We start from the raw sequence: 27,341 nt of genomic DNA on the forward strand, positions 1-27,341 counted from the left end.
TAGATGCTGTTCTTAACACTGCTTTCAAAGAGGTATAACATTTCCATATCATAATCAATTATAAATATCTTGGGAAACCGTACAAAAAAAGTTCACATTTCAGGTCTCAAACACACAACTGCCTTACACTTTGCCTAATGTCTGTCAAAAATGTTTCTACCTCATCTGATAGTTCTTAAGCAGTTTAAATAAAGTACAGAAATCGTTTAAAAACTGAATTAGATTTTGATTTCTCATGTACTTACCTTTGATGAGATAAGGATGATTACAACATTTTCTGAGTTCCATCATAGTGTTAACTAAATTTGGTACGTTTGCTTGCCCAGCTCCTTTAGATAAGAAAGCAAAATTTTTCTCCAAGATTGCTCGATAGTATTTCTTCTGAATATTAGTTAGTTCTACTTCAATTATAGTCTCTTCCTTAGGAGCCAGCTTTTTTTCTACATCTTCTTTTAATCGCCTGAGCATCATGGGTTTCAGGATAGCTTGTAATTTCTGAACCTGAATGAAACAAAGGTTTTTTGGAACACACGACTTGTAGTTAAATACAAAAAATTTTTTTTAACTTACACTGCTTTTTATTTCTATCCCTACATAAAATCTTTTCCAGGTAGGATATCATCTTATTTTTAACCTCAGATTATTAAAGAAATGTTTGACGCACTCCAAACATCATGCCTACAAACTGCCTATGAAGCCAGAAAATCTCAGGTTTTATTCTTCTCCCTATTGACTTGCTATATTTACCAAGTCTATCCAAAAAAGGTGAAAACAACTAAAATTCTGCTTTAAAATTTATCAGAGTATTATTCCAAGTAATGTCAGTTTCTAACTATGCAGTAATGGTTACTATACAAACCAACAGTTTCTCCTACAAGTCACATGCTCAAATACTCAAACTCAAGATGTGTGCAATACTCAATGTGCAATACCTGTTCCTCTGTTTTAAGGTCTCCAAATTCTTGCATGAATGTTGATTCAGCAGGAAAACGCAATGGTTCAAGAAAATGAAGAAGACTAAATAACTCTTCTACTGTGTTCTGCAGTGGTGTACCAGTTAACAGCACTTTATGTTCCTATAAAAGGAAACAAAAATTAAATGACTTGTGTGCAAATGCTTGCTAAGAAATTTTTATCATGTCTGAATGTCATAACCTGAAATTACCAGCTCTGTATTTTACTAAGTACAGAGATAGATGGATTAGTAGTAGATGAATAGTAAGCATTTTCAACTAGCTTTTCTTTAAATCTTGTCTTCCTTCAGCCATAATGAATAAATGAAAACTTCAAATTGACCTGCAATTTCCACACAAATATAATCGCCCTCTCTTCACACTGAGAAAAATAAACATTAAACATATATCAGAAAGCAAAGACAACTTCTGACAACACGTAGCGATGAGTGAATCAAAATAAGACAAGTCTGGAGAAAAGAACAATCCAAACCCAGTCATGGAGCACCTTGTAGTAATGCTCCAAAAATCCTAAGACTCACAGTAGTAGTTGCTTTTTGTAAAGCTCCCAGAATATCAAGCAAAACCCAAACTGCAAGATTAGATAAGAAGTCTGCCTTAGCAAATTCCAGGAGTTGCGTAGCACTATTTTAGGATTAAGTAGACCATATTAAAGGAAGCCTTCGTGGTAATCAAAACAGGCTTTAGAACAGTATCATCACAAATAGATTCTGCTTACAGTTAAAGCTTAGCATTCTTTTTTTTACCCATCAAAACCACACAACCATCAGGTCTCAATAACACATATATTTGAAGAGACTTTCAGGATCCTGCCTCTTCACAGAAAGACTGCTTAAAACATCTTTTCTGACAGGTAAACAAGCTTGTGATTTATCATATTCTACATCATTATTTTCACAGAAAACAAGTGGAATTAAACAACAGAAGAAAAGCAGTACTCACGAGGTTCATTAATTTTAGTCCTTCTAACAGTTTGCAGTTTCTGTTTTTCAGCCTGTGCGCTTCATCAATAATAACACATCGCCACTCAATTGCATTTAGCTCTGGACAGCCACCAAGAATCATTTCAAAAGTTGTGATAATGGCTTGGAATCTGTAGGTACCTCGAACAATACGTCCCTAGAGATTCATCAGTGCAAAATTTGTTATGTTACATTGAATCATGTCAATTTAAAGATTTTATTGACATTTTACCCTAAGCTGGATACCAGATTTCATATTATAACTTAGCTTGTCAGCCTAGGCACATTCATTAACTGTGCACATCTTGTATCTATACAACATCAATAGGAATTCAGTATTATCTAACCAACAGTATATTCTAACCACTTATGAATTACTAATAGTTTCAGAGGATGCATGCAGATAATATTACATTTTTAATCCTGTAAAAATCTGAAAGGCTGACAGAAAAAATGAGTCAACCCATCAAAATGTGACAGCAATATGACAGTTAGCACTCACACAGTTATGTATGAAAAAATATCAGTTGACAGCTAAACAAACACTTCTAACCTAGCTTCATCTACTACAGTGGTCTGATAAAGAATACAGAAGGCATTCAATATGACAGATAGTACACAGCAATTCACAGGGAAAAGAAAACATTCTTTTATTAATTTTAGCTACCTAAATAAGTTTCTGCTTTACCAGTAATATAGAAACGTGATGATTTTTTTTTAAATGTTTGCCTACATAAAATACATAAAAGAGGCACAAGAAGACTGAAAAAAAAAACCCATGAAATCTGATTAGACAGTGTTAACGTGAAGTAATAAGAGAAAAGCAGACTGTACACAAGCAAGGCTATTTTACAGTTCAAAAATGAACATAATAGCTATATAAAGGAAACAGTTTAATCAGCTCTATTTTTGTTCTTACTGCACTTCTCATTCAGTCTCCAACTGCTACTATCTGCATACACATTAATCTCCACATGTGTTATCTGTATCACTTCTTTGATTGCAGAACTCCTCTCAGCATACCAAAGCATCATACATCTTGCTACAACCACTTCCACAAAATTTACTCACTAAGAATATGGTAAAGTTTTAGAGAAAAAAAAGCTTAAAGAAACACAATAAGAATGTAAAATGGCTTTCTGTAAGAGATATGTACAGCTAACATAAAGTGTACTTTTCAACCCTACTACCTGAGATGAGCCTTGGGTAAGACAGTGCATGTAAGTGATGTTACGATACCTGGGAGTCCCTGAAGTACATCTCATATTGCTGAATCATCTGCCTGCTGATCATACTTCCATGGTACACTACAACGTTAAGGTCAGTCCACGTGCGAAATTCTCTTTCCCAATTTGTTATAGTGGAAAGTGGAGCTATGATCAGAAAAGGCCCTCTTATACCAGACAGGAGGATTTCATAGAGGAATGTAATTGACTGAATGGTTTTGCCAAGACCCATTTCATCTGCTAAAATGCAATTTCGTCTGAAAGTAAAATACATTTATTTGTTAGTCAGGTCAAAGAAAGTACAGTGCTCAAGCTGTTACTCAAAAGGACAATTTATAAAACAAAGCTCAAATATACCAGTTCAAAACAATACTCAGAATTGAGGTACTGCAAGAGACGCTCATATGTTCACTGGTTTTGCTGAAAGAATAAATTGATGCACAAAACCACAGTTTTCTATCAGGTTTAGCACTGGCAAAACCTTGGAACAGAAGGTACCACAAGGTTGTCCTAGAGAAATATCATGAGGTTAATTTTTTGGGACTACATCTGCCCCAGTTTAAAGAAATTCAAATTAATCAGTTTTCCTGTAAGCATGCCTATCATAATGAATCTTCTAGAGATCAATAAAGTCTCCATACAAGTCACAAATACAAAGCATCCCAGCTACCCTTACACAAACAGGATGAAACAAAGCATCAGTGCCAAACTTTTCCTGCATTTCCAAAACCAAAACTGAGGCATATAATCAGACAACTACGTAAAGTACCACTAGGTGCTCACGCTCAGCCACATATTCCAGCTCTTCACTCTGTTAGCATACATGCTCATAGAGCTAAGGAGAGCATGATTGAGAATTCAAAACATTTTTTTTGTTGATCATGCAACTATGCAGTAAGATGTTATGACTGAAAATATATCTTCAGTGAATTTGACTCTTTTTTGTTTTATTCCTGTTGATAAAAAACATAGTTTTCGAAGTTTCAAAGGAAGAGCAATTCCTTTTTTCCATTGTATCTTTTCAGCTCTAAGCACAGAAACAAAGATAAATTTAGTTAAAACAGTATTAATTCCTCATAACACTCACTCCCTGTGTGAAAACATTTATGTTAACAAAAAATCCATGCGTTTACCTATTGTACCAGTTGAACAGAAGCCAGTTAAGTCCTTCCAGTTGATATTCCCTGAGCTGATTGCCATTTTTATATTCCCTTGAGTGTTCTATCTTCTTCCATGAGTTTGGAGGTGGTCGTTCCTTTAAAAGAAGAACAAGTATGAAAGTTAGCACATGCTTTTTTATTTCCTCCAAAACAGTTCTACTCACTTTTTCTCAAGCCTAGCAACCTAAATTTAGAAGGAAATTTCTTAGCCTTTAAACTGGGATGCTGTCACCGTTGACATTACTTACTAATGGTCAGTCTGTGGAAAATTGAACTTTGTATTTGCCTACTGAAATTAATACATTTAAAATTAGAGATTATACTATAAAAATATTAAGGACACGAAACAGTAGACTAACAGTATCAAAATATGTTATCTTAATCTCTCTGGCTCCAAGCTTGGGCACTCAGACTGGCAATTAAATTATAGCAGGCAACCTAACAAAGAAACCATGACATTGTTTTACTGCAACTAAGTAGGATTCTGCAGAAGACACTCTCTTCAAGTAGCTCTACATTACAGCTTGAACAAATTCACAGATTCAATCAAAACGGTTTTAGTAAGATCTTTTCTGATCAGCTGTACTTTTTTACATTTCCCATGATTTATGAAAGCTTGCATTTACTCTTGACTCATGTAGCCTTAGATGGCAACTTGGAACTGAATTCTGTGTGTCTGTATTTCCAGTGTCAGCATCCTCTGGCACCCCCTCCCCAAGCAGGGGTTGCTTTCCCCTGCTGTGGCCTCCTCCTCTCCACCACCAGCAAGCATCTGCCCACATCCCCACACCAGGAGGAGCCACGCTCCCACTGGCAGGGTTGCACTCAGCAAATACTCCCTTGTACGTGCTGGAGCCTGGAACAAAAAATACTTGTTGCTGATGCTGTCATGGCTATCAGTAGTACAGTTGCACTTCAATAATTCTTTTCTCTCCAAGCCAAATACAGTAACAGAGATGTATATTATCAAGGCCTTCTCAAATGCCAAAATAGCAGGGTTTTAAATAAATACCATAAAAACGAAAAATATAATCTTAAGAGGTTAGCCATGACTCCTGTCATTATTTGTAGACAAAAGAAGATTAAAATAAAATCCTACAAATTAAAATACTGTGCATATTCAGTTACATAAATTCAGTTACAAAAAAATAATTAGAGCAAGTGCGGTGCACCACTCCTGTGTCTTAAGTCAGGGTAAGCAACGACAGTGACATATACAGGACTTTAAATAGAAGTAGTATTTTTTTCCCCTCCTACTCTGAGACAGAAGATTGATAACTTAAAGACAACACACATTTCCTTGTTACATGTATTTTTCTTCCTTTCAGCTATCTCGTTATTAAAAGAAGAAAAATGAAAGCAGGAAGTAATTATGGAATCTGTTTGACAGGCCTGCTTGTCAACTTCCTTTAGTGCTAAAGCACAAGACTTCACTTGGGTTTCTGCAAGAGGATGAATATATTTTATTCTGTTTTCTCCTCATCTTAATGGTGCTTATACCGTATAATAGCCGTTTTCAGTGTGTTGCTCATCACTTAGTTAAAAGCTTAGAAAGTTGTAATGCTTCATATTTCCTCCAAATGTTTATTTTTCTTTTTAACAGAGTTACAATTTAGATGAAAATATTATCCTTAGGTAACTTAGGTAAGCTCACAAATCCTTCACATAGAAAGTTAGTAAGTCTTACATTTTAACACAGAAGTTTACAGTGGAGAAGATAAAATCTAATTTGCCAAGACAGACAAGTAAAATAGGTATAATTTTACCAATCTCCTTGAGTCAGGCCTGGAAGCTTGCAATTGTTCAAATTCTTCTATTTTTGCTTGATCTACATCTTCTTTCAGCTCCCACGTACTGTCTTCATATGGCAACGAACACCATTTTACTAAATAGTAAACAACAGGCTGCAGAAGAAAATTCTGAATGTTATCAGCTTTCAATTTAATATACAGATTGTTAATATATCTTACTACATGAGCAGCTAACTTATAGGATATACCTGGAAAGAAAAATACATTTCTAATACTTTCTGAGTAATCTGTGTACTTATCCTTGGCTTCTCATATATATTTTTTTTTTACTTCTTGTACAACTCTGGAATACTTTTTAATCCTGCTTACCCACACGTAAGTGTCAGTCTTAGGGAAGATGAATTGCTATGTTTCTGATAATTGTGGAAATGACCAAAAAAACCCCAAAAGAATTTAATAGATGTGTTGCCTAGAACATATCCTTCATTCTCAAATCAGGCTACTTCAGCCATTTTTTTAATCTCACTTTCTTGTGAGGTTGGTCCAAATGTAATGCCTCCTACCTGTTTCCATGAAAACTACAGATACAAAGAGCACAGCAACACTGACAGAGTAAGTTCTCAGCTACAACTCACTATTTTTCAACACAGTCACCACTATTAGCTCTGCATTTTTGCAAGCAATGAACAAGAGACTGACTATATGCTGAGATTGTAAAACTGCACACCTGTCTGCAATGTGATTGGCTTTCATGTTGCTATCACCACTGCCAAAACACACCACCCATTACCCCACAGTGCTGGGGTGCATCCACTGTTTGGTCCCCATAAACGTTAAGCATCAATTAATGTCAGTGGGTGCCATTTTTTCTGCACTGGAATTCAATGACACACTTTTGCTTCACCTGACACCGTCTGGTCAGACTGCCCCTCTGCTGCCATGTGTCACATGGCAACAAAATTTAATGGACTACTGATGGGAAGGTTCAGCAACTACTGCCACACCATCAACATCCATTTTAGACATCTTGGGCCAAAACTATAAAATATGAGGCATTACTTTTGGAGCAGACAACACATATTGGGTGCAGAAAGAGCTTAGTTGAATACTGAAGGAGGAGCCCACTGGCAGCTTCTCAACTGCTGATTGTCAAAAGCCTGAGGGTAGAGTGAGAAAGGAAGAAGGAACCACCATTGGAGATATTTATTGCTTGCCTTCTTGTGCCTTTTCCATAGTGACTCCTTGTCACTACTTGACAGACAGGATCAGTCTTTTGTCTCAACTCACATGGTAAGTACCACAACTCACCTTTGCATCAGTAACCACGCAAGCATCTTCTACTTTTACATATTAGTAAAAAGAAAAGCTGTTGAGCTGCGATTTCAAAAAAAACATGGTAATGCAAGGTAATGGCAAGACTGATGTGGATCAATGAAAATACTATTGAGGATTAAAATCATGATGAAATCATGAATATGTTAACTCTGAAATCTGCTAGAAATACTATTACCAGTCAGGTACATCATCTTGACATGTTTTAAGATACACTTACCTCACCAGTGTCTTTATCTTCACAAAGAGAGACTTCTAATACCCGATCTACTTCGACATAGTCAGGATTAAAAGGTTCTTCTTCCATCTATGATGTAAGAATAATACATAAGTTGAAAGGGAAAAAAAAAAAAAAAAAGCTGGCATATGCTGGAACTTGGTCTCATCACAGATAAAATCTGATCAAGAATGAATAAATTTGATAATTGGAAACTACTGATGCTTTGCAAACCACAACCCCTCCCTAAACGAATTTACTTAGCCATCATGTTTTGTCTTGGGAAGTTTATATACTGGAGAACCTAGCCACACAAAAATAATCTTTCCCTCATTATCACATGAAAGTAGTTATCCCAATAATCCTATATTTACCAAGCCATACAAGCCAGGTTAGGTCAGTGACTCCAGAAGGCCTGCTCTTACAATTATGTTAAACAAACAACCCCCAACTGCAATGCAAACCCAGTCTTAATGGCTAAATTTTCTCAGCATTCAGCTATTGCATTTTAATAACAAATATTCATCATAACTTTTGAGTATTTCATACTCACATCTGCAAAAAAGTGAGCTCTTTGTGCTTGCCTTAGTTTGAACCGTTTTATTTTCTGCTGGATTCTTTTATCCTTTAAAAGCTGCTGTTCTGTGGCCCACTCACAGTGGAGATAAGAGCTGAAATTACAGAGATTAACATTAATATATTAATGTAAGCCATGGCTTACTATCTATTTTTAACATACAGTTAAAATAATTCAGTTTATAAACCAAAATTTCACTCCAACGAGAAAATATTTTATCATTTAAGACAGAATTCACTGCAATAATTAAAGATTTATTCTTCCAAATAACTGTATTATCTATTATCTTCCAAACATGCATCTAGTTAAGGCAGTATTTTTTTTTTTTTGTCTAGCATCCATAGAACTCTCTGGACTCACAGATTTCTTTCAAGTGGCCTGAGAGGAAAAGCAAGCACATTTAAAAGTGAGCTTAAGTTCAAATTCTGACATTTTATCAGAAAATATCTGTAAATCCACAGATGCAAGCAACAACAAAAGAAGAATTAAGAATATCCTTCAGGGGTTGAAGTACTTAACTGGACCTAGCTTTTTCACATACTTAACGTGAGCATCTCTTCAAGGGTAGTCTTCTACTACAGCAGAGCTAAACTAATCTAAAGAATCAGTGAATGGCATAAGCAGCAGCAGCAGCAGAGCTCACATCAGAAAGGAGAATGCAATCAGATCCTTTAAGAGGAGAGACATGAAGAAGATGGGTCAAGGAAGAAAGAAGAATGAGCACCATTTTCAATGGCAGTTTTATCAACTAACTGTACCTCAAGTGAATCTTTCTGAAGTCAGATTTAGGAGCTGGACAGAAGACAGGTATGAAATGGGGAAAAACAAAATATGGAAAAAGCCATTTCTTCATTCCTTATCTCCTGCTTCTGATGTAAATTCATTTCTATAACTAGAAGAGTCTTTTTCTTTTCAAAACAGAAAGTGACACCTACGCCAGCCTCTCCTAAACGCTCGACACTGTAAATCTAAAAACAGCTCATTTAAATTCATGAAATTAAACTTAGCCTCAGGCAACGTAGCCCCTGCTGAATTTAATAAATAAACATTCTCAAAAAACTCTTTTGGAAACCACAGCTGGCAGTTTACTGGTCAAAGAAGGTTTCAGAACAGCGTTAACTTGCCAATTATTATTCATAACATAACAAAGATTTTTAGCAATTTTAAGTTTGCAAAGAGAAATCTGAAAAATGACAAAAACTGGTCATAAATCATCCTTGAGTAGCACAAAACTTTGGTGTATGAATATGGTCCACACTTCAGTCGACAGCTTCAACTGAACAATGTGGTAATACTTACTAGTTCTTGTATTTTACAAAAAACTCTTCTGTTTCTACTGTCATCCCAGCAGATACCTAAGAAGGAAATTTAGGGGAAATGTAAAATGCCAAAGTGAAACCTATTTTAAAATATATAATTTCATCCAATGACAATCACTTACTTCTTTCTTTATTATCCTAGAAGATAAAATTTTGTCTACAATTGCTGCATCTTCCTCGCTTGGATTCTCCTATAAACATAGGAAAACAATGCCATCATTACAAATAGCAGTAAATGCTCTTTCTTCAACCATATCAGGCTTAAAAGCTTCATCAACAAGAGTGGCTTGTTAAAAGATCAACAATACAGGTTACTTCAACTTTCAAAGGTAGCAGTCTATCATGCCAGTAGAGAAATTTTAAACACAGTGAATATGCCTACTCTTCCTTGAACATACACACGTCTGCTTTAAGGAAAAAAAAAGTACCCGAATACAATTGTCTTTTTCATTCAACTGATATTTGATTATTACTGTTCAGGCTGCAAAATAGATTCCCGTACTAAACCAAAATCTTCCAGATGTTTAACCTTAAAATGAAGGCTTTATAGATTTATAGAGAGAACTATATGCAAAAGTACAGGTAAAAGAGCATCAGACTCCATACACACTTGTCATATAAATTTCCTTCACAAGCAGTGGTGATTCCAATGCTTTCCAAAAACAGACTTAATTGTTTTTACGTTGTTAAATTATTCTGATGCAGTAAACACGCTCTGACCTTCATTACACAAAGATGGAGAAGCAACAACTCTGGCAGACATGTTAAACACATAAATAAAATGAAAACAGTGCAGCATGTGTCAAGAGTAGATTTATACTGAACACCAAAGCAGATTTTACTCACCACAAATAATTGTAAAGGCTGCTCAGCAGGTAAAGGAGCAGAATTCTTTTTGATTTTTGCAGAAGCTTTCGCTTCTTCTTCCGATTGTTTTCCTTCTCCTTCTTCAGCATACTTTTTCCTTTTAACTTGACGATTTGATCTTCTCTTCTGCATGGAGTAGAAGTAAGCCAAGAAGCTTTACCAAATATTTCCTCTAACCATGGATTGCAAATTTCAGAATACTTAAGTTAAACCAAAAATCAAAGGTCAACATTTGATGGAACAAATGAAGCATGTGAATCACAGAAAAATAGCCACTAAATATTATTTTCAAACTATTAAACTTTACTTTTTTCCCTTTTTTCCCTAATGTTTTTCGTAGGAATGTTTGATACTTCTATTTTTAGAGTTCAAAAGGAATCACAGAACATGAGAATATATAGCAGATCTTCAATGAGACAGCATCAGTATTTCAATAGCTTTAGAGAACTGATCTTCACCAAAATAAAATCAGCGAAGTAAACAAGTTTCTTTTAATTAATTTCATTATAGTGAGCTACACAGCAAAGTATTTTTTTTATTTATTTAGGAAAAGCCATTGGTGATTTCAGTACAGTGCAGTAGTCAGTTGAAGAAGAAAAAGTTGTGAACAGACCAAAACCCAACATCCGTGTCATTATACTGGCTTCTGCAGAGCAGATATTAAGTAACAACATGATTGCAGAACCAGAACTTTCTTCCTGGCTGTTAAGTTCAACCCTTGGTCTGGCTGGTTGATTGTAAAGGCCTTGCTATACTTCAATGACAACTTCTGAAGTGTTTTGGTAAGGTAGAGAAGTAGTAAAGCATGCACAACACAGCATCCATCAAAGAATGAGCATCAGATCACTCTTCTGGAGATGCTAGGACAGTGAAGCAATCAGCTTTCACCAATAAAGCAGCTAAAATAACTATTCATCAATAAAAAGTGTGTGTGTGTGGAGGTTGAGGGGAGGGAGGTGTGGTGGGGGAATTTAACGCAAAAAGGAACTTCAGGCATAAATTGTCACGTTACAGTTTAAAACAATGATAGGAACATTCTTATTAAAAAATGCTACTCAATAGGACCTACGCAAAATGAGGTAGGAATTAGGAACAAAAGGTTGAAGAGCTACATTCAAGTTTTATTCATTAAGTAGTTGTTGAAGTTTTCAAAACCTACTGAGGTGTTAAAAAGCATTTTCAGGCTCTCAGTATGTCTTTATTTGATGTATGAAATGATTAATAAAACATCAGCAAACGTACGCTCTCCAATGTTAATATATAATCTCTCTTGTTTGAGAAATGCTGTATTACTTCCCTGAACTGAGAAATATGGTCACAAGTAAATAAATATAAACATCTGATGCACAAAATAAATCAGCATACTTAAAGAATACACTTACTGCGAAACTAAGCATACCAAATGAAGAAGGGAGAATAACCTAAAATTACTGCTCCCATGGGTTTAGAAATAGAAAGCTACTTGCAATAGGAAAAGAAAATTATGACCATGTTTGAAAAATTAAACAGAGAATGAATTAGAGCAGAAATGAAGGAAAGTAATGGATGTTCTTCTTGTTATGCTTCTCCCCAACTCCTCTGCAGTTAGACAGAGCAGTGTTACGTGGCATTCAGCAGCACAATTCTTCTCTTTCCACGATACCACTCAATATCACCACTCTTTTCCCTTCATGCAAGAATTATTTAATACTAAAATTAAATAGCAGAAAACCCAAATCAATAACCAAAAAGGAAAGATCTCCAGTCTTCTGAATTACAGCTGTTGACCCACAAGTTTATATTTATGCGATGACAGGATTTTAATTGTTAACCTATAGTTCTTCAGAACATCAAACCACTTTTTACTTCCTTTTACATCTAACTAAACAGGCCATCCACACTAAGACAAACACCCTGAGGAATAAAGCATTCCATGCTCCCTTCCAGGTAACATTTACCTAAGGCACTTTATCACCTAAATTAATAGAAAGCCGTTCCTGTAAATGGCTTCTGATCCCTTTTTCCCCCCCATCATTATCATCTGCAAAATACTAAAGGTCAGCTCTGCACGTGATGATTATTTTCTGACATTATCATCAGATCATACAATTAATTTTTACTCAACAATTTATTATAAATATTGATTACATCTCCTTCAATGAAACTGCCACAGAATAAAAACCTGCACATTTTCAGAATGAAATCTTACATTTTAATGGAATCTGCCCAAAGGAAGAGAGTTACAGTTCTGTTACTAATATGCATATGAATAAGATACAATCACTTACATAGTTCATACTTCCTTGTGCATGAATTTTGCAAATGATTATACCAGGGCTATCTATTAAAACAGTGAATACAGTTAAAAGGGAGAGATTCTGGAACAGAATGACTACCACTTTAACTCTCAATCCTGCACTTCCTTCAGCTGCGTTCTACATTGGTTGCTCTGAAATTAATGCCTCCTCTATTTTTTCCATGGAAACTACAACAGATGCAAAGAGCACAATAACACTAGTTGATAGAGTAAATTCCCACCTACAAAACACTATTTTTCCACACAAGCACCACCATCAGGTGATCTGTTCAGATGAGCTGATTGTGACACTCTTCACTTTGTGGTGTGACAGGTTTCCATTCCCATCCAGAGCGCATCTTGTATTTCACATCACTGTCACCACTGCTGAAACACACCACCCATCACCCCAGTGTGCTCACATCCACTGTTTGGTCTCCATAAACATTCAGCAAGTGTCAATGAATGTCATGAGTGCCATTTTTTCCATATAGAGGAATTCAGTGACATCTTTGCTGCATAAATACTTCCATGTCAGACATCATTTTCTCAGACTGCCCCTCTGTCACAAGGCAACAAAATGTAACAGGATATTGATGGGAAGGTTGAACCTCTACTGCCATACCACCAACACTTGCCTCTGATGTTGTGGGCCAACATCATAAAATAGGCTGCATTACTTTCGGAACAGTCCTCATAGATTCAACTAGAGCCTACTGGCATGCTGAAATGGTAACATAAGGATTGTCATCTATAAGAGACAGACATGAGTGACAGAAAGAGGCAGCCAACTGCCACTGTATGAAAAGAAATAATTCACTGGAGAGATGGGAAAAAGAAAACCTGTAGACAAATACAAATTTAAGAGGGAACAATTCTGATCACTTACTTGTGAATCTTCATCTTTCAATGACTTCTGCGGAGTCTGCTTAGCATCAGACAATTCATCTGAAGATTCATTTTTTCTTTTCTGTTTCTTACCCAGCGTGATGATTAGCTTCCTGTTAGGGGAAAAAAATAAAATCATCTAATTGACTGCTATATACCAGTTTACTTCGAGCTTAAGAACAATGCCAAATCCATAAGCAATACCCTCAATTCTTGTTACTATAGAAATCAAGAAGCCCCACACCCTTAAGAATGCAAAACACGTCATAAAACACTTCGCAAAACACTTTACAGAACAGAATGGTACAACTTGACAGTATATGTTTTATACTCCTATTAGTGAGTTTCTCTATAGGTAAGCAATTAGCTTCATCTCAAACTTCTCTGTATCAAAAACTATAAATCTTTAAACAAATATTTGAGATGTAAAATCTAGAATTTAGACTGAAATAAGAAACTATACAGATAAAATTAGTATAATTATCATCTGCAGATGATGACAGTAAATAACTTGCTTCAAATAGCTTCTCATTGTAAAATTTCTTCTCATCTATATTTTAAAAATTACCTGGACAACGATCTAAAATGATTCAAAGCTGCCTGACACGTGTAGCTTGTATGTATAAGTCTGTCAGTGAACAGATAAGAGGAAATTGTGCCAATCTGTTTGTCTTAAAAAACACCACAATAAGCTGTATTCAAAACACAGACTTCTCTCTAAGAACACTGTACTGAAGAAATCAGTTCAATTCTAATGAACAAGCACTGATGATTTCTCAATACAGATTGAAAGTTTACGCTAGAAATTATGACAAAGTAATCTGTTTTATCTAACAAGAGTTGAAATATTTCCTTTTTCATACTGAAGATGTGCCAACCACTGCTCTTTAAAAATATATTTTACGTGGCATCTAATTATCACTTCTGTGTAACAGAAATAAGAGAACTGATACAACACACAAATGGTCTCTGCCATTTTACAGAACCAGTTAAGCACAAGACACTTTTATACAGATTACTTATGTATTTGATCCCAAAACAGTACCAAATATTGTCCACCTGGAAAGCCATCAAAGAGAAGGTGGTGGCTGAAACACTTTCCTCATTTGTTCCTCTTTGGCAGAGTCTAGCTAGGAGAATTATCAGATGTTTATGACAATCAAACTAGGAGTCCACAAACAAAATGAAGTTACCAAAACATTAGGGATAGATAAGATAACATGGCAGACCCAAAAGATTACAGACCTTCATAAAAACGAATGTTTTCACAATGTTTTCAGTTGTTAGCCATTAGGTTACATTCAGTGGAACAGTTAAAAAAAAACAACATTATCTACTTCCATCTTTTTTGACTCAGTATGAACTGAACTTCAGTGGCAAACACATGATGAATGTGCGATAAGTATGATGATAGGTCTGTTTGTTTCCAGAGCTGCTTGTTCAAAGCTAACTTCTGGTCCCTGTGTGTTCACCTCTTCATCTGTCTCTCTCTCTTCATCTTCCCCTTCCTACCCCCAGTACTTATCTTCAAGTGCATCTTCCTGATATTTTCTTAATATCTTCCCTGCACGTCACTGCTCTGAATGCTTCTTCTTTTCTGTGGGTATGATGCCAAGAAGAGGAATACATGCATAGATTCGATTCCTTCTGATCCAGAGCCCAGAACCACAACGCTCTTCGATATCAGAAGTTGCTGAATGACAGCATGGTGCTAAAGTCATGCATTTCTATTAGTAAAAATGCAATCTGCCCATATTTTGGCCAAAAACTTATTAGAAAATGTGCTACGTGAAAACAATGGTTTTTGGAAGCCTGAAAACTGGATCAATTCTGAGATTTATTTTTTTTTTTTTGACTGAGAGCAAGTTGCTTTGCCAGTTTGTAAATCTCTGCAGGAAAGGATAAAGATACTTGGCTACCATCCCTTCTGCAAAGCTGAAACAAACTGTTCTGAACAGCAACTCTCTTTCTGTTTCTGTGAAAAGGAAACAGCACACTGCAGACTCAGAATAAATCATATCACTGGACTCCATTCCAATTTCACTTTCACTTGCGTTTTTAAAGTGTCGTATTATGTAATAGAGAAATAAAATGATTAGGCAAGGTAGATTAATTCAACACTTTTTTTTTTTTTCCTTCTTCTTTATCAACAAAGTAAAATAAAAATGATGAGAAACTTACAACAGTGGAAGAGACCAGAAAGAAGCCACCTCAGGAGTGGCTACTTTTCATCCTTAGCACATAACTCCTGAAGTGTTCTATGTCTACAAAACCACGACTCAAAGTACCACCATTTGAGGAGCAGATCTCTGCACGCTGCAACTTCTTCCTTACAAAACTAACAGCCAGTTAGAACCTGGTTCATTCCCCTTCCTTCTGATAGGGGAACAACGCCACTGCAAAGTTGTCAGCACTTTTAAGAGCTTTAAAATTATGAAGAAGCCTTCAAAACACTGAACGTGAAGAGGTATTAGAAAAGAAAGAAAACAGCAAACATATTAGGCATGTAAGAAACAGCAGGATATTGCTGACTTTCAAAGCATACCATTAATGCATCATTTTTAATTCTTAAAACAGAGAAACAGTAAATAACTGGATATTCGTATGTGAAAAGCCACCTTTCAAGTACTTTAACCTGTAGTCAAAGCATTTTATTTAATTACTAGTAAAGAACTACAGCATTAGTGTTTTTTATCACTAAAACCTTTGCTAAAAATTCTATTGGCAAAATACAAAGCAGATATCTCCTTGATAAGATTGCGTATCTTCTTCAAATGGGAGATGTACTGGTAGTATAAAAACAGCTGCTCTCATCATTTCAGCATATGTTTAATAAATAATACTAACACCCAATGTTACCCACTGTCTCCTCCTCCAAATATATCTCTAATTAATAACTTTTGGATTGCAGACAGATTTTTTTTAAGCACTCATCTAGTCTTACTTGGAACAAGCAGCCATTTCAAGCTCATACAGAATGGAAATCGTAATGCAAGAAAAAAAAATGTTTAGTTATTTTCCTGACAAGACCATAGTATTGTGCATTCAAATATTTTGCAGTAATTAGCAGACTTAAGAATACATCACTTAAACACAAGTGATGCATCAAAACTTGAGTTTGGGAACAGAGGAAACTATGACAAGGAGTCATGGCTCAGTATGTGCAAACATCCCAGGAGGATGACAAAATTTTACATTTGTGCCCTTTGAAGGCATGAAAAAACAGGGTTACTATCGAATGGAATAAAAAGATCCAACGAGATCTCTTACACTTGTGCACAGACCTATTAAACAGCATTTGTCTGACTTATACAAATCATACAATAAGAGAATTCACAATGCCTGATTTCTAGGAAATTCCCTAGGATTTCTTGTACTTAGCCCTAAATAATGCAAGATCAGCATAACAGGTGAATGGTTTCCTTTTCCCTCCCCCTTCACAGTAGCAGGAGTCTGTGAACTGGTGTTAGGAAGGAGTCAGACCACCTTAACAGCACCACATCAACAAGAGAGGATATAAAGACTTTCTACCAGAGTCCACAACTATTCCTTTAGCACATTAAATTATGAAACTATTTCTGATAACTGGCAATAGTCTGGAATTTAAGGGATACCACTCCAGATTTAATTCTGTACATCTAATTCCTAAGGCCTGAGGGGGATTTATTTCGTTATTTATTTTTAAAAACTAGGTACTCTAATGATATCACCCTTTATATCACTAATGCAGAGCTGCTGCTTTTCATCAGGGCCGTGATATTTAATTTTGTGTTTGAGTAGGTGGGAATACTTGAGAGCGATATAATCTAAATGCCAATCTACTTTTCTGAACAACAGAATGTTCACAAATTTGTAACTCTTCAATCCCTTACATAAAGTGGTAAAAGACATATTTAAACAAAAAAAAAATATATCTATCACCTTAAATGGATGAACCAAAATCATAAACAATTCAAAAAGCTTGTAAATCATTAGAAGCTCTATGCAAAACATTAAGTGTTTAGATTCCTACATAGACTGATAAATGACTAAACAGACAGCATATGAAGGGTGGCTTGGAAGTCCTCACAAAAATTGTAAAGTAACTTAATTGTAAAGAGTTAAGTTGATCAATAATCAACATCTGAAGGTGACACATTTGGTAACCCTAAATACATGATACACGCATTCTTACACTGCTAATAGTTTGTCATATGCTTGGTTAAAAAAAAACAAAAAACAACTTATTCATTTATCTTTACCAATCTTTATGGCACAGAACTTTACTAATTCTTGAATCCAGTTTTAAACCAGTGGGCTGAAACCAAAGGCCTTGCTACTTCGACTTAAACAGGTCAGAGGATTAACAATTTTAAGTGGAGACTTCAGAAAGAAAACACAGGCTGCCTAGCAAATAATTGCTACTAATTCATAACTAACTGTGATCCACCAGAAAGAATTACGCTATAAATTTTCTCTATATGCAGATCTCAAAGGAATCATGACAGAAAATGTGAACAGTTAACATGAAGTCCCCAAAGACAAACCAATTTAATTAGTGAGAAAAGGTCTGTTTGAAATCATGCCATCTCCCCTGTGCCCAAGCACACAGTAGCCAAAACGTGACCTTAGATGAGGGCTGCTCAGTGCCAGCAAAGCTGTGTCGCATTACATCTAAACACAGACTTTTTCTTTTTAAATAGAAACCGTTGGCTCACAAGCAATGTTATAAAAGTCTGTTCAGCAACTAGCGTGCCAGTTCCACTCTGCCAGTTCAGCAAGCAGAGCGTATCCTTTTCACAGCTGGATCACTAACTCTAAATCCTGCTCAAGAGCAGCACAGGCCACATTGCACACCAGCAATGCCTGCGAGCATAATCCAGGTAACAACCTGCTGTTTGAGTACGGACTAGAGAAAGTACACTCAGACTCCTGTTGGATAGGCCCCGTTTGATAACAGAGGGGATGTGAAAGATCAGGTTAAAAGCAAGCAGGGGTCACCTGAACAACGAGCCTGACTTCAGCCCCTCTGAGAGGCACAGCTCCTTGTCCCAGCCTGGCTCTCAGCATCCCAACGGAGCTGACCTGTAACCGTTACTGCCAGTTCCAAGCGCCTCCAGAGAGATGGCGACGGCCCAGTGGGCAGCAGGGTACTCTGCTGGGATGGACGTGTCACAGCCCAACTCCCTTTTAAAAGGAAAGCCCAATGCATTCACCCAAGTTCTTCACTGCAGCTAAATGTGTGCTTCATCTGTTTCTTTCGTGTACACCTTCACTGTCTGTAAAGCTGATGGTTTCATTGCTCATTAAAGAACTGTAGCTGATAAACAACTTTCAACTGCTGTAAACTTATTTCTTATTACTTTTTTAATGACTTTTTTTTTTACTGTCTTCAGGTTTTATGCTTGCATTTAAGCAAGAAGAGTTGCATATAAAATTTAGTTGCGTCTTCCTCTTTAATATCTTTTCCTTCCAGGTTCCCACAGCTTACAAAAGTTTTATTTCCCAAAGAAAGCCCAAGGTTTTCATGAAATTCAAGTTCTCCCTTCTCCTTCTCACCCAGTAAAGTAGTTCTGTCCTCTAAAGTATTACTTCAACACGATAAAACTTTCTCTCAAGGTTCAGTGGGAGTTTTATTTTAAGATAACAGCGAAAATGAATGTAGCAACCCACACACTCAAAATCCTAATCCTATTTCGTTACTGCAATTTGCAGCATGTGCTTCAATTAGTTAAAAAATATTTTTCCAACAACGTAAGATAACAAGATATCCTTATGAGAAAGTGTTCAGCCTTCTAAAACCTTTATTAATTATTGGATTTCAGGTAAACAAGTTATATGAAAAACTTCTAGGCATACAATTGCTAAACCACCTCTGAATAGGCATCCTACAGTAAGTGTTCTACTTACATAAGATCAATAGTTACGTTGGCATAGTAAACACTCATAGGATTATTTTTAAACAAACATCAGGGTCTTCTTGCAATTAATGCACTTCAAAATCACTGCAGTACACATTCTTGCTAAGCAGTTGATATGTTATTTGTAAAAATACATGCATTACAGAAGATATAAAATAGTGCTAACACAACGTAACACCACATGAAAGTACTCACATAAAAAAATGCATGTGGGTGTCCAGAAACAATATACTTTATTGGACAGCTGTGCATCTATGTAAATTCTGTACAGTCTGTAATAAGTGGCTCCAGAAGACTCACTTCACAGTTCTCAGCTTCTGAGTATTGACTCCTCATCTACCTGTCCCACACTGTTTACTTGATCACACTGCCCAACAGCATACTACTGGGGCTTTAGGCAGTGGGGGTGGTAAATAACGGGGATGCAAACCTTCACAGCTTGCTGCCAAGTTACCTAAAGTTGACCGTACTTAATTAAATGGGAGGCTGCCTACCAGCTTCAGATCAAGCACAAGCATCACTGTTAAAAACAGTTTGACAAATGTCTACCTGTCATTTGATACTACTGTGTGACAACTAGAAAACGGATGCAAATTGATGTGCACACCTAAGCATTTCAAGACGACAAAACTGAATGCTGAACTGTTACTCACAGAAAACAGTTGATTTGACTATTCTGATTAAAAAGCAGCAAAAATATTACTGGAATTATGTAGCATATCAAAAGGATTATTTTTCAGCAGCTTCTGTTAATTATTTGGATGAACAGCTACAAAGCATCCTTAGGGCAACACACGCAAAGGTTCCAAAAAACGACACTAGCCAACAGTAGTGTGTAAGCTTCCTGATTAGAATGACCCACAAAATGTCTGCTATACAACATGAATAAATATGAAAGCAACTTTGGGAGTATATATCCCAAACTCAACTTTAAAAGAGATGGGGGGTGGGGATCGAGGAGGAATTGTGATGAAATGCTCAGGAGCATAAGCAGCACTCGTTTGCAAATCCATAAGCAATGAGAAAAATTAAGACCAGTAAAGTTCTGGTTAGAATCACGTAACATTTAGAACAGTAACCTTTATAATATTGGACTAATTCTCAAGGAAGTAGTTTATTTGGAGCATACAAGAATAGTATCACACTAGGAATAAAAGCAGAAATGCAGAGAAACAGGCTGATTAAAAGAGCATTCATTTATGCTGTCTAAACATGAAATATGCATACGAGGCATTTAAATCTAGACAGATATGCCAGTTCCTATTTCTGTTATCACAAGAAGGGCAAAGGATTTCAAACAAGAATTGAACCATAGCTGAGGTTTCTGTTTCAAGTCCTGACTGACAAGCTTCACTCAGAAATAACATTATTTCCTTTAAAAGTATCCTGGAGAACTAGGTTAGCTCTGCAGTCAGAAGTGTGCCAGGTATGGAATTCCTTGCAGCTCTCTGACATCTAACACGTTTCTTGGAGGCTTCTTACCCCCGGGGTATGAACCCAGCTTGATCCAGCTGAGTCTGCACAATCTTTAAGAGGGCAGTCTAAATTATTACAACTAAAGAACACAAAATACTTAAAATAAAAATATGCATTGTACTTTTGATACAGTACATTATATCTGCAAGAATATTCATCTGCTAGCAAGTTCATTAAACTTCCAGTTTGGTCCTATGCAGTTTACCATACATTGAAAATATAAGCCAGAATTGACAAACACAGCATTTATATTATCAGATAAACTTAATTTGGAGTCAGAACAGATGACAACACTAGATGAAAGATAATTTGGTGCTGTCTATGCTTCTAAGTAAGTATAAAGTAATGCTGGCATGAATTTAAAATACAGAAGCCGTTCCTTTCAATGGACAGTTTTAAAATGATTTCAGCTGAAGAGAAAACAAAGCACTCTTGTTCTTGAACAAGAAAGTCCACACATGGACTTCATTAGGAAGAATTCTGTGTAGGCAGTAAATGAGAACATTATCAGTAAGCAGTTTTCATTTTTATCACAGATTTGAGAAATCTGAAGAGAAGTAAGAAGACATTTAGATCTACTTACCCAATTTTTGTTTTCTCTTTAGTTTTGGATGAGGAACCAGTTTTTGGCTTTTTGCTTTCCTTGTCCTTGGGTTTCGATTTAACTTTTCTACCTTTCTTTTCCTCTTTTCCTTCAGCTGAAACACTGGGGAAGTTTTCTGGACTCATTACTCGTGGGATGTTTCTCTCTCCTCTCTCTTTTGCTTTTGCAATCGCTTCAGATATTATGCGATTTGCCTTCTCTTGTTTACTTTCAGAGTCTGCTTTTTTCCTCTGCTTCTTTTCAGACATTGCCCTCACCTGGGTATTCTGTGACTTAGTATGTGATCCTGAACCATCAGTCTTCTTGGAGGAAGGAGGCTGCGGCAAGAGACAAAAAGTAAACAAAAAACCCTTATTTTAAGATACCAAATATTTCTTAGAAGAAAAAGTGCAAGCTTTTTAAATCTGGAATTAAACTTGCAGAGACACATACAGACACAACAAAGAAGGAATTCTGCTTTTACCACAGAATGGCGTGGGTTTCAGAATAAGTACATCAATTGTTGACTTTAAACAACCAGTCTATGTCCTAAAATTAGTTTTAAAAAAACCTTCCCCTAATTCTGCGAGCATTCTTTCCTTCTCCGTAGTTCCTCACACCAATCCGTCGCCTTTCAAACATTCCCATACGTTTAACGCACATCTCCAACATCCCCAGAAAATATTCTCCTTATAAAATCAGAACAAACCAAGACCTCCCCAAGGTAACGGCATCAGCATCTCTTCTTCGGTAAGATACGGGGGCGCAAATACCTTAGAGCAAGCATCATATCCACAGGGTTAAAGCAGTGCTAAACAGAATCGTTGTTAGAACAAAATCAAGATTAAAAAAGCAATCCAAAACCAAGCCTACACTGCTCTCCCTGATAAAAGGATCAGAAAGCAGTATTTTTATTACGACCAACATAGTGCCAGTATCTGAGTTGGAAAATGTACGTCCTGTTTTGATTTTCAGGCTTTTCAGTGCTATTTCTCCGATGCGGGGTTGTTTACACGCGAGTGCAATGCCCCAACCACCAGGCTCTTCACAGACCAGAAGACATGTTTTTGCTTTCTTCCCCTCCCCCTCCAAGGAATGGAAAGAATTTCCTATTCAAACAGACAAAAACCGGCAGATAACACTTATGTTACATTCTCACCCGTAAAGGCGCCTCTGACTACAGCACGAAGAAAAGCCACCAGGAATTTCCAAACACATTTCCAGGCTGAATCCAGTGCACTTCACTGGATCCATTTTCTACCCGCGCCTCATTAAAGGCAGAGAGCGGTGCTGCGGCAGGGAGGGAGGCCGGCGCGGGATCACTGAAATGCCACCTCAAGGCCTACAAGCTCTAACAAATAACCATGGCTCGAGCAAACAGCAACAAGCTCAAGATGGCGATGCAGCACGGCTCCCGCCGCAGCAGCCAGTAATAAGGAAGGTTATTCAATCCCATTAGCCTTTTAGCCCAAAGAACCCCTCCTCCTCCCACTCATTCAGGCTTTCACTTACCCTTCCTCTTGGCCTCTTCACTGAAGACATTTTTGGCGTCAGACAAAGGCTTGCCCTCTGCTTTTTCAGCACCCCAGGCAGTGCTCAAGAGAAAAGCATTGAAAGAAGATTGCTAAATGGCCTATTTAGCAAGCTGCAGCCAAGATATGCACAACCCTCCACAAATGCACATTGTGATTTATCAACATATTCCTCCCTTGGTGAGCGCACAGCCGCTGATCGCCCAGCGCAGGTAGGGCAGAGCCTGCCCGCCGCCCCTCCAGAGCAGGATTTCCAACACAGCTGTAAGCAGATAGCCAGATTCCAACAAAGCACAGAAAGAAATGAATGCACAAAGCATCAAAATGCATCAGCATGAATATTAGAGATGTCGTTAAAAATACTGACTCCTTCTGCGGAAGTAGGCCAGCAGATGGTGCTACCAGTTATTATTCCATTAGACTCTGCAATTTAACCCCCAAAGGACTGCTCTTCCCTACATGTGGTATCGGGATTAACTCTTCCTCTTCCACCTCCTGCTGTAAAACTGCAAATACTATTTTCTCTTAGGCTGAAAACTGTGGGAACTGTGTATTCCTGTAGCCAAGGCTTCCCTGCAACATGACGAGTCTCGCATCGAGATGGGGAGGCTGCAACACAGACATTAAAACCTTGGGCTGTGGCCTCAAACATGTTTTGTCCTGCAATATATCTTTTACTTTTTTCTTTTTGCAATTGAATTCTGTACTCCAAACAAGCAACAGCGATTACATAAGTGTCCTTTTGCAGAATTCACAGCTTCTTTCAGAACAAGGAGGAAACCCATACCCTGCTTTTCCCCCTCCCCCCTCTGCCGAGACCATCACACACCTTATGATGAAGGTCTCCTCGATCACACAGGACATGGCCAGCTGATAATCTCTGCCTACTAAAGGGGCTTGAAGGTACCATTTTAATAGACTAGATAAGTTTTCATTGTGTTCTTGTCAACGTATCACAGAAAAGCAAGCAGCTGGTACAGTTTTCTAATTTTTTTTAAAAGTCATTAGAAAAATAAGAAGCTTTGACATCATTGCTATTCCCTACCAACATCCTTGCTTCTCTTGGAAGCCCATTAAAGAAGAATCAGAAAATAGATTGGGATATGACTTCTCTGAGGATTTTGGGACTGTTTAAGAACGTGTCTTGATAGGGATTTTACTTCTTCAGCCTTATTTCAAGATGAACTTCATTGTTCAGTGGAACAGATACATGGGATGAATTTTTTTAGTTATCAGTGTCGTTACATTCAAGTATATTTCTGCAAACATGTAGCTTAACTACAAGGACAACTAACTAAATTTTCATTTTAGTTTTTAGAACAGTAGCAAAGACGCTTTGATGTTATGGTTATCCAACCCATAACAGAAATTGCAATCGTTTATCTTTCAGAGTTATAACTTCATAGCTTAGCAAAATGCTAAATAATGTACTATGTTAGCGTTCCGAGATCAGCTAAATAAAATTAAGGAAGTTGCCTAATGCACTCTCAGTATAATTTCATCTTTCAGCCAAATGCTACTGAAGCTGGTAACGTCAGAGGATTTTAAACATACACTGATACCTTCCTGAACCATTCTGGGGCTGAGAAAAAAAAAAAAGTGCCAAATTAATTAGTGGGCAATAATGGCAATGGTAGCTTTTTGGCAATTTTCTGAAGTAATCTTCCTAAACATTTAGTTGCTTTAAAAAGAAGTTTCTTATGACATATCTACTCAAAGCTGCCCCCCACATTACTCCTCACCAACTTCTATTACCTCCCTCATGTAGAACTGGGAGCATGCTGGTTGAAGTGACTGGCTGTTTTAACCTGGAGGCTGACCCACTACTTCTTGGGCCATACTATAGCTTCTATATTAAGTTACATCCTGCACACGAGCAACACTAAGCTGTTTATTAGAAAACTGAGAACGTATTCTTTCAGTTTTGCTATGAACGTTTCTACCATATGAAAATAACATCCATGAAGACACAAGATGACACCAGCCAGCTATCACAAGCTAAATAAAGCTGTAATGAAACCTGCATCAGGGAAGTCACCGCTGTCACACACACAAACAAAATCACAAAGCAACACAATTGTTTTGAGATTAGAAGAACCAGAAATACCCTTGCTTTACAAAGAACAGTATCTGCATGTACTTGGCAATCAAAGCAACGTAAGGATCTAATTCAGCAGGGGTCTTTTATTCTGAGTACTGATTAAATCTTTAAAAAAAAGTACAGTCATAACCAAACAGTTATAAATTATCACGTACACTGGAAACAAATCCCAAAAAGCTACACAGCATCTACAACAAAAAGGGCAAAGTCTTCTGCCAAGCCAAAAAACCCTCCCGTCATTGAGAAGGGACACAGATCAGGCACCTCCCAGATGCACATCTTTTTGCCAGCAGCTTACAAACCTATTCCATCCATCAGCACTGAGAGGAATTCTTAACTGAAGATGATGTAGGAGAAAGTGGAAAGGAAAGCCTCAAGGCAGCCACGTATTTACAAAATGAGCATTTTATTTGGAAAAACAAGCTTCTAGTTTTCATGGTTGCGAAGATGGTCATCCAAATATAACCAAACACAAAACAATGCAATGATTCAGAACAGCTCCAGGTATCTTCTGCTGCTAACAGCTTTGGCAAGCAGCAGGCAGTGGCACTACTGGGGCTTAGTCAGCTGCCCGCTGCCACGCTGAGTCCTGTGGACAGCAAGGAAATGCCAAGAACCACAACTCTGTATCAGGTTCATGCTACTGCCACCACAAAAGCCATTAGGAGCAGCACGTATGGGCTGTGCTGCTGTTCACACTGAAGGGCTATCCTTAAGGGATCTTAAGGGTGGAACAAGTAAGACGACTGTAGAAGCTGTAGACTTCACCACACGTGCCCCACATTCACAGGAGATGGTGAGAACCAATATTCAAAATACTTGAGCAGCATTCAAGAGACTCAAACACTGTTTTGAGAGGTAGAAGGTACATTACACATCAGATTGGTATCTTAATTAAACTAACGTCAAACAATCAGGTTACTGAACAACATCCAGAGAGGAAGTCATTGATCATCCCATTTCCTACCAATACTCTGCTAGTGTTCTGCAGAAAGGTATTTCTGCAACACCTGCATGGCATTTGCAAGACAGGCACTTTGCTGGCCTAACAGTACTTCCCACAGCAAGGAGAAACCACTGCCATGAATACTTACAATCAGTTTTTTTCTTTTCCTTTGAAAATCTAAACGCACTTCAAATTTGCCCTACAACAATAAGTAGTTTTTCCACATCCCCTGTGTATCAACTTCAAAGGAAGCCCTAGGAAGAAAATGTTTTTAACATACAAGAAGTTTTCATCTCCTAGGAAATCCACCCAGATCCTGCCTTACCTGCTCCATGAACAAAACATCACTTCTGCTATTGCCAGAACCCGTGGCCATTCATGCTAGAGCAGAACTGCTTTCAACTCTGTGCACACAGTCCTTATGGTCAAGTCTCTTTATCGAGTTGCATCCATTCTCGATATCCTCTGAGGACTTGTAATGCCTTTCCCTAGTATTTTAGTGAATCATGCATTCCTGACTTAATTATATTCTACATATTTATATATTTTTAAAAGGCTCTCACTTGTGCATATGCTCATTGAAATACTAGCTAAGAATTAAATTATGATCCTACCTATTATAGAAAACAAAAAAGCTAAGCTTTACACTTGCAGTGCCTCTGAAGATTCTTTTATTTCTACTAACAGCAGGCATCAGCAGGAAGATGCGACCACTAGGTACTTTGTGTCCTGAGAGCACAGCTCTTGCTCATCTACCAGGTCCTGAGGCAGAACAACATGACCTTGACATCAACCACGTTGAAAGCAGCTAAAATTAGCCACCTGGAAACCTGATCCTCTTGCACTGCCACTCCGTCATCTTTGTTCATGTTTATTAATAAACAAGGAATCCCTTTGTGCATGTCAAGTTGCTTGGATAGTATCAATACCTCAGCTACACCACAAATATAGGAATCACCTAAATGATGATCAGTATTGTGTCTCTGCCCAAATCAGATTGTCATTTATTTTCGCACTGTGGTCACATCAGAATTTGAAAACTGCAAATGCTTTAAGCTGTCACATTCCCCTTCAGAATTTTTATTCAAGCTTTTCACAGAATGGCCAGGGTTGGAAGGGACTTCAAGGATCATAAATCTCCACCCCCCCCCCCACCACATGCAAGACTACCAACCTTCCCATTTAATACTAGACCAGGCTGCCCAGGGCCCCATCCAACCTGGCCTTGAACGTCTCTAGGGATGGGGCATACACA

The 27,341-nt window shown here is 37.3% G+C and overlaps 1 protein-coding gene across 8 annotated transcripts in view; it reads right to left on the reverse strand.

The window, feature by feature from the left end:
• Window positions 1–27,341, reverse strand: part of CHD9 (chromodomain helicase DNA binding protein 9) — an 81,809-nt gene that overhangs the window by 25,038 nt on the left and 29,430 nt on the right. For 7 of the 8 annotated variants that reach the window (XM_085235008.1, XM_085235005.1, XM_085235009.1 and 4 more), the window contains exons 5-17: window positions 21,508–21,845; window positions 13,550–13,661; window positions 10,365–10,511; window positions 9,641–9,709; window positions 9,499–9,554; window positions 8,176–8,293; window positions 7,626–7,712; window positions 6,089–6,226; window positions 4,296–4,417; window positions 3,176–3,419; window positions 1,917–2,093; window positions 933–1,076; window positions 246–501 (exon numbers count right to left, since the gene is read on the reverse strand). In XM_085235008.1, coding sequence (XP_085091134.1) covers window positions 246–501; window positions 933–1,076; window positions 1,917–2,093; window positions 3,176–3,419; window positions 4,296–4,417; window positions 6,089–6,226; window positions 7,626–7,712; window positions 8,176–8,293; window positions 9,499–9,554; window positions 9,641–9,709; window positions 10,365–10,511; window positions 13,550–13,661; window positions 21,508–21,845 — 2,008 coding nt within the window. Of the gene's footprint in view, window positions 1–245; window positions 502–932; window positions 1,077–1,916; window positions 2,094–3,175; window positions 3,420–4,295; window positions 4,418–6,088; window positions 6,227–7,625; window positions 7,713–8,175; window positions 8,294–9,498; window positions 9,555–9,640; window positions 9,710–10,364; window positions 10,512–13,549; window positions 13,662–21,507; window positions 21,846–22,666; window positions 22,912–27,341 lie in introns of those variants that run through there. The other variant, XM_085235010.1, reaches the window with a different exon arrangement.

The sequence above is a fragment of the Meleagris gallopavo genome, chromosome 13 (genome assembly GCF_905368555.1).
Source record: "Meleagris gallopavo chromosome 13, MGAL_WU_HG_1.1, whole genome shotgun sequence".
Classification (NCBI taxonomy): domain Eukaryota; kingdom Metazoa; phylum Chordata; class Aves; order Galliformes; family Phasianidae; genus Meleagris; species Meleagris gallopavo.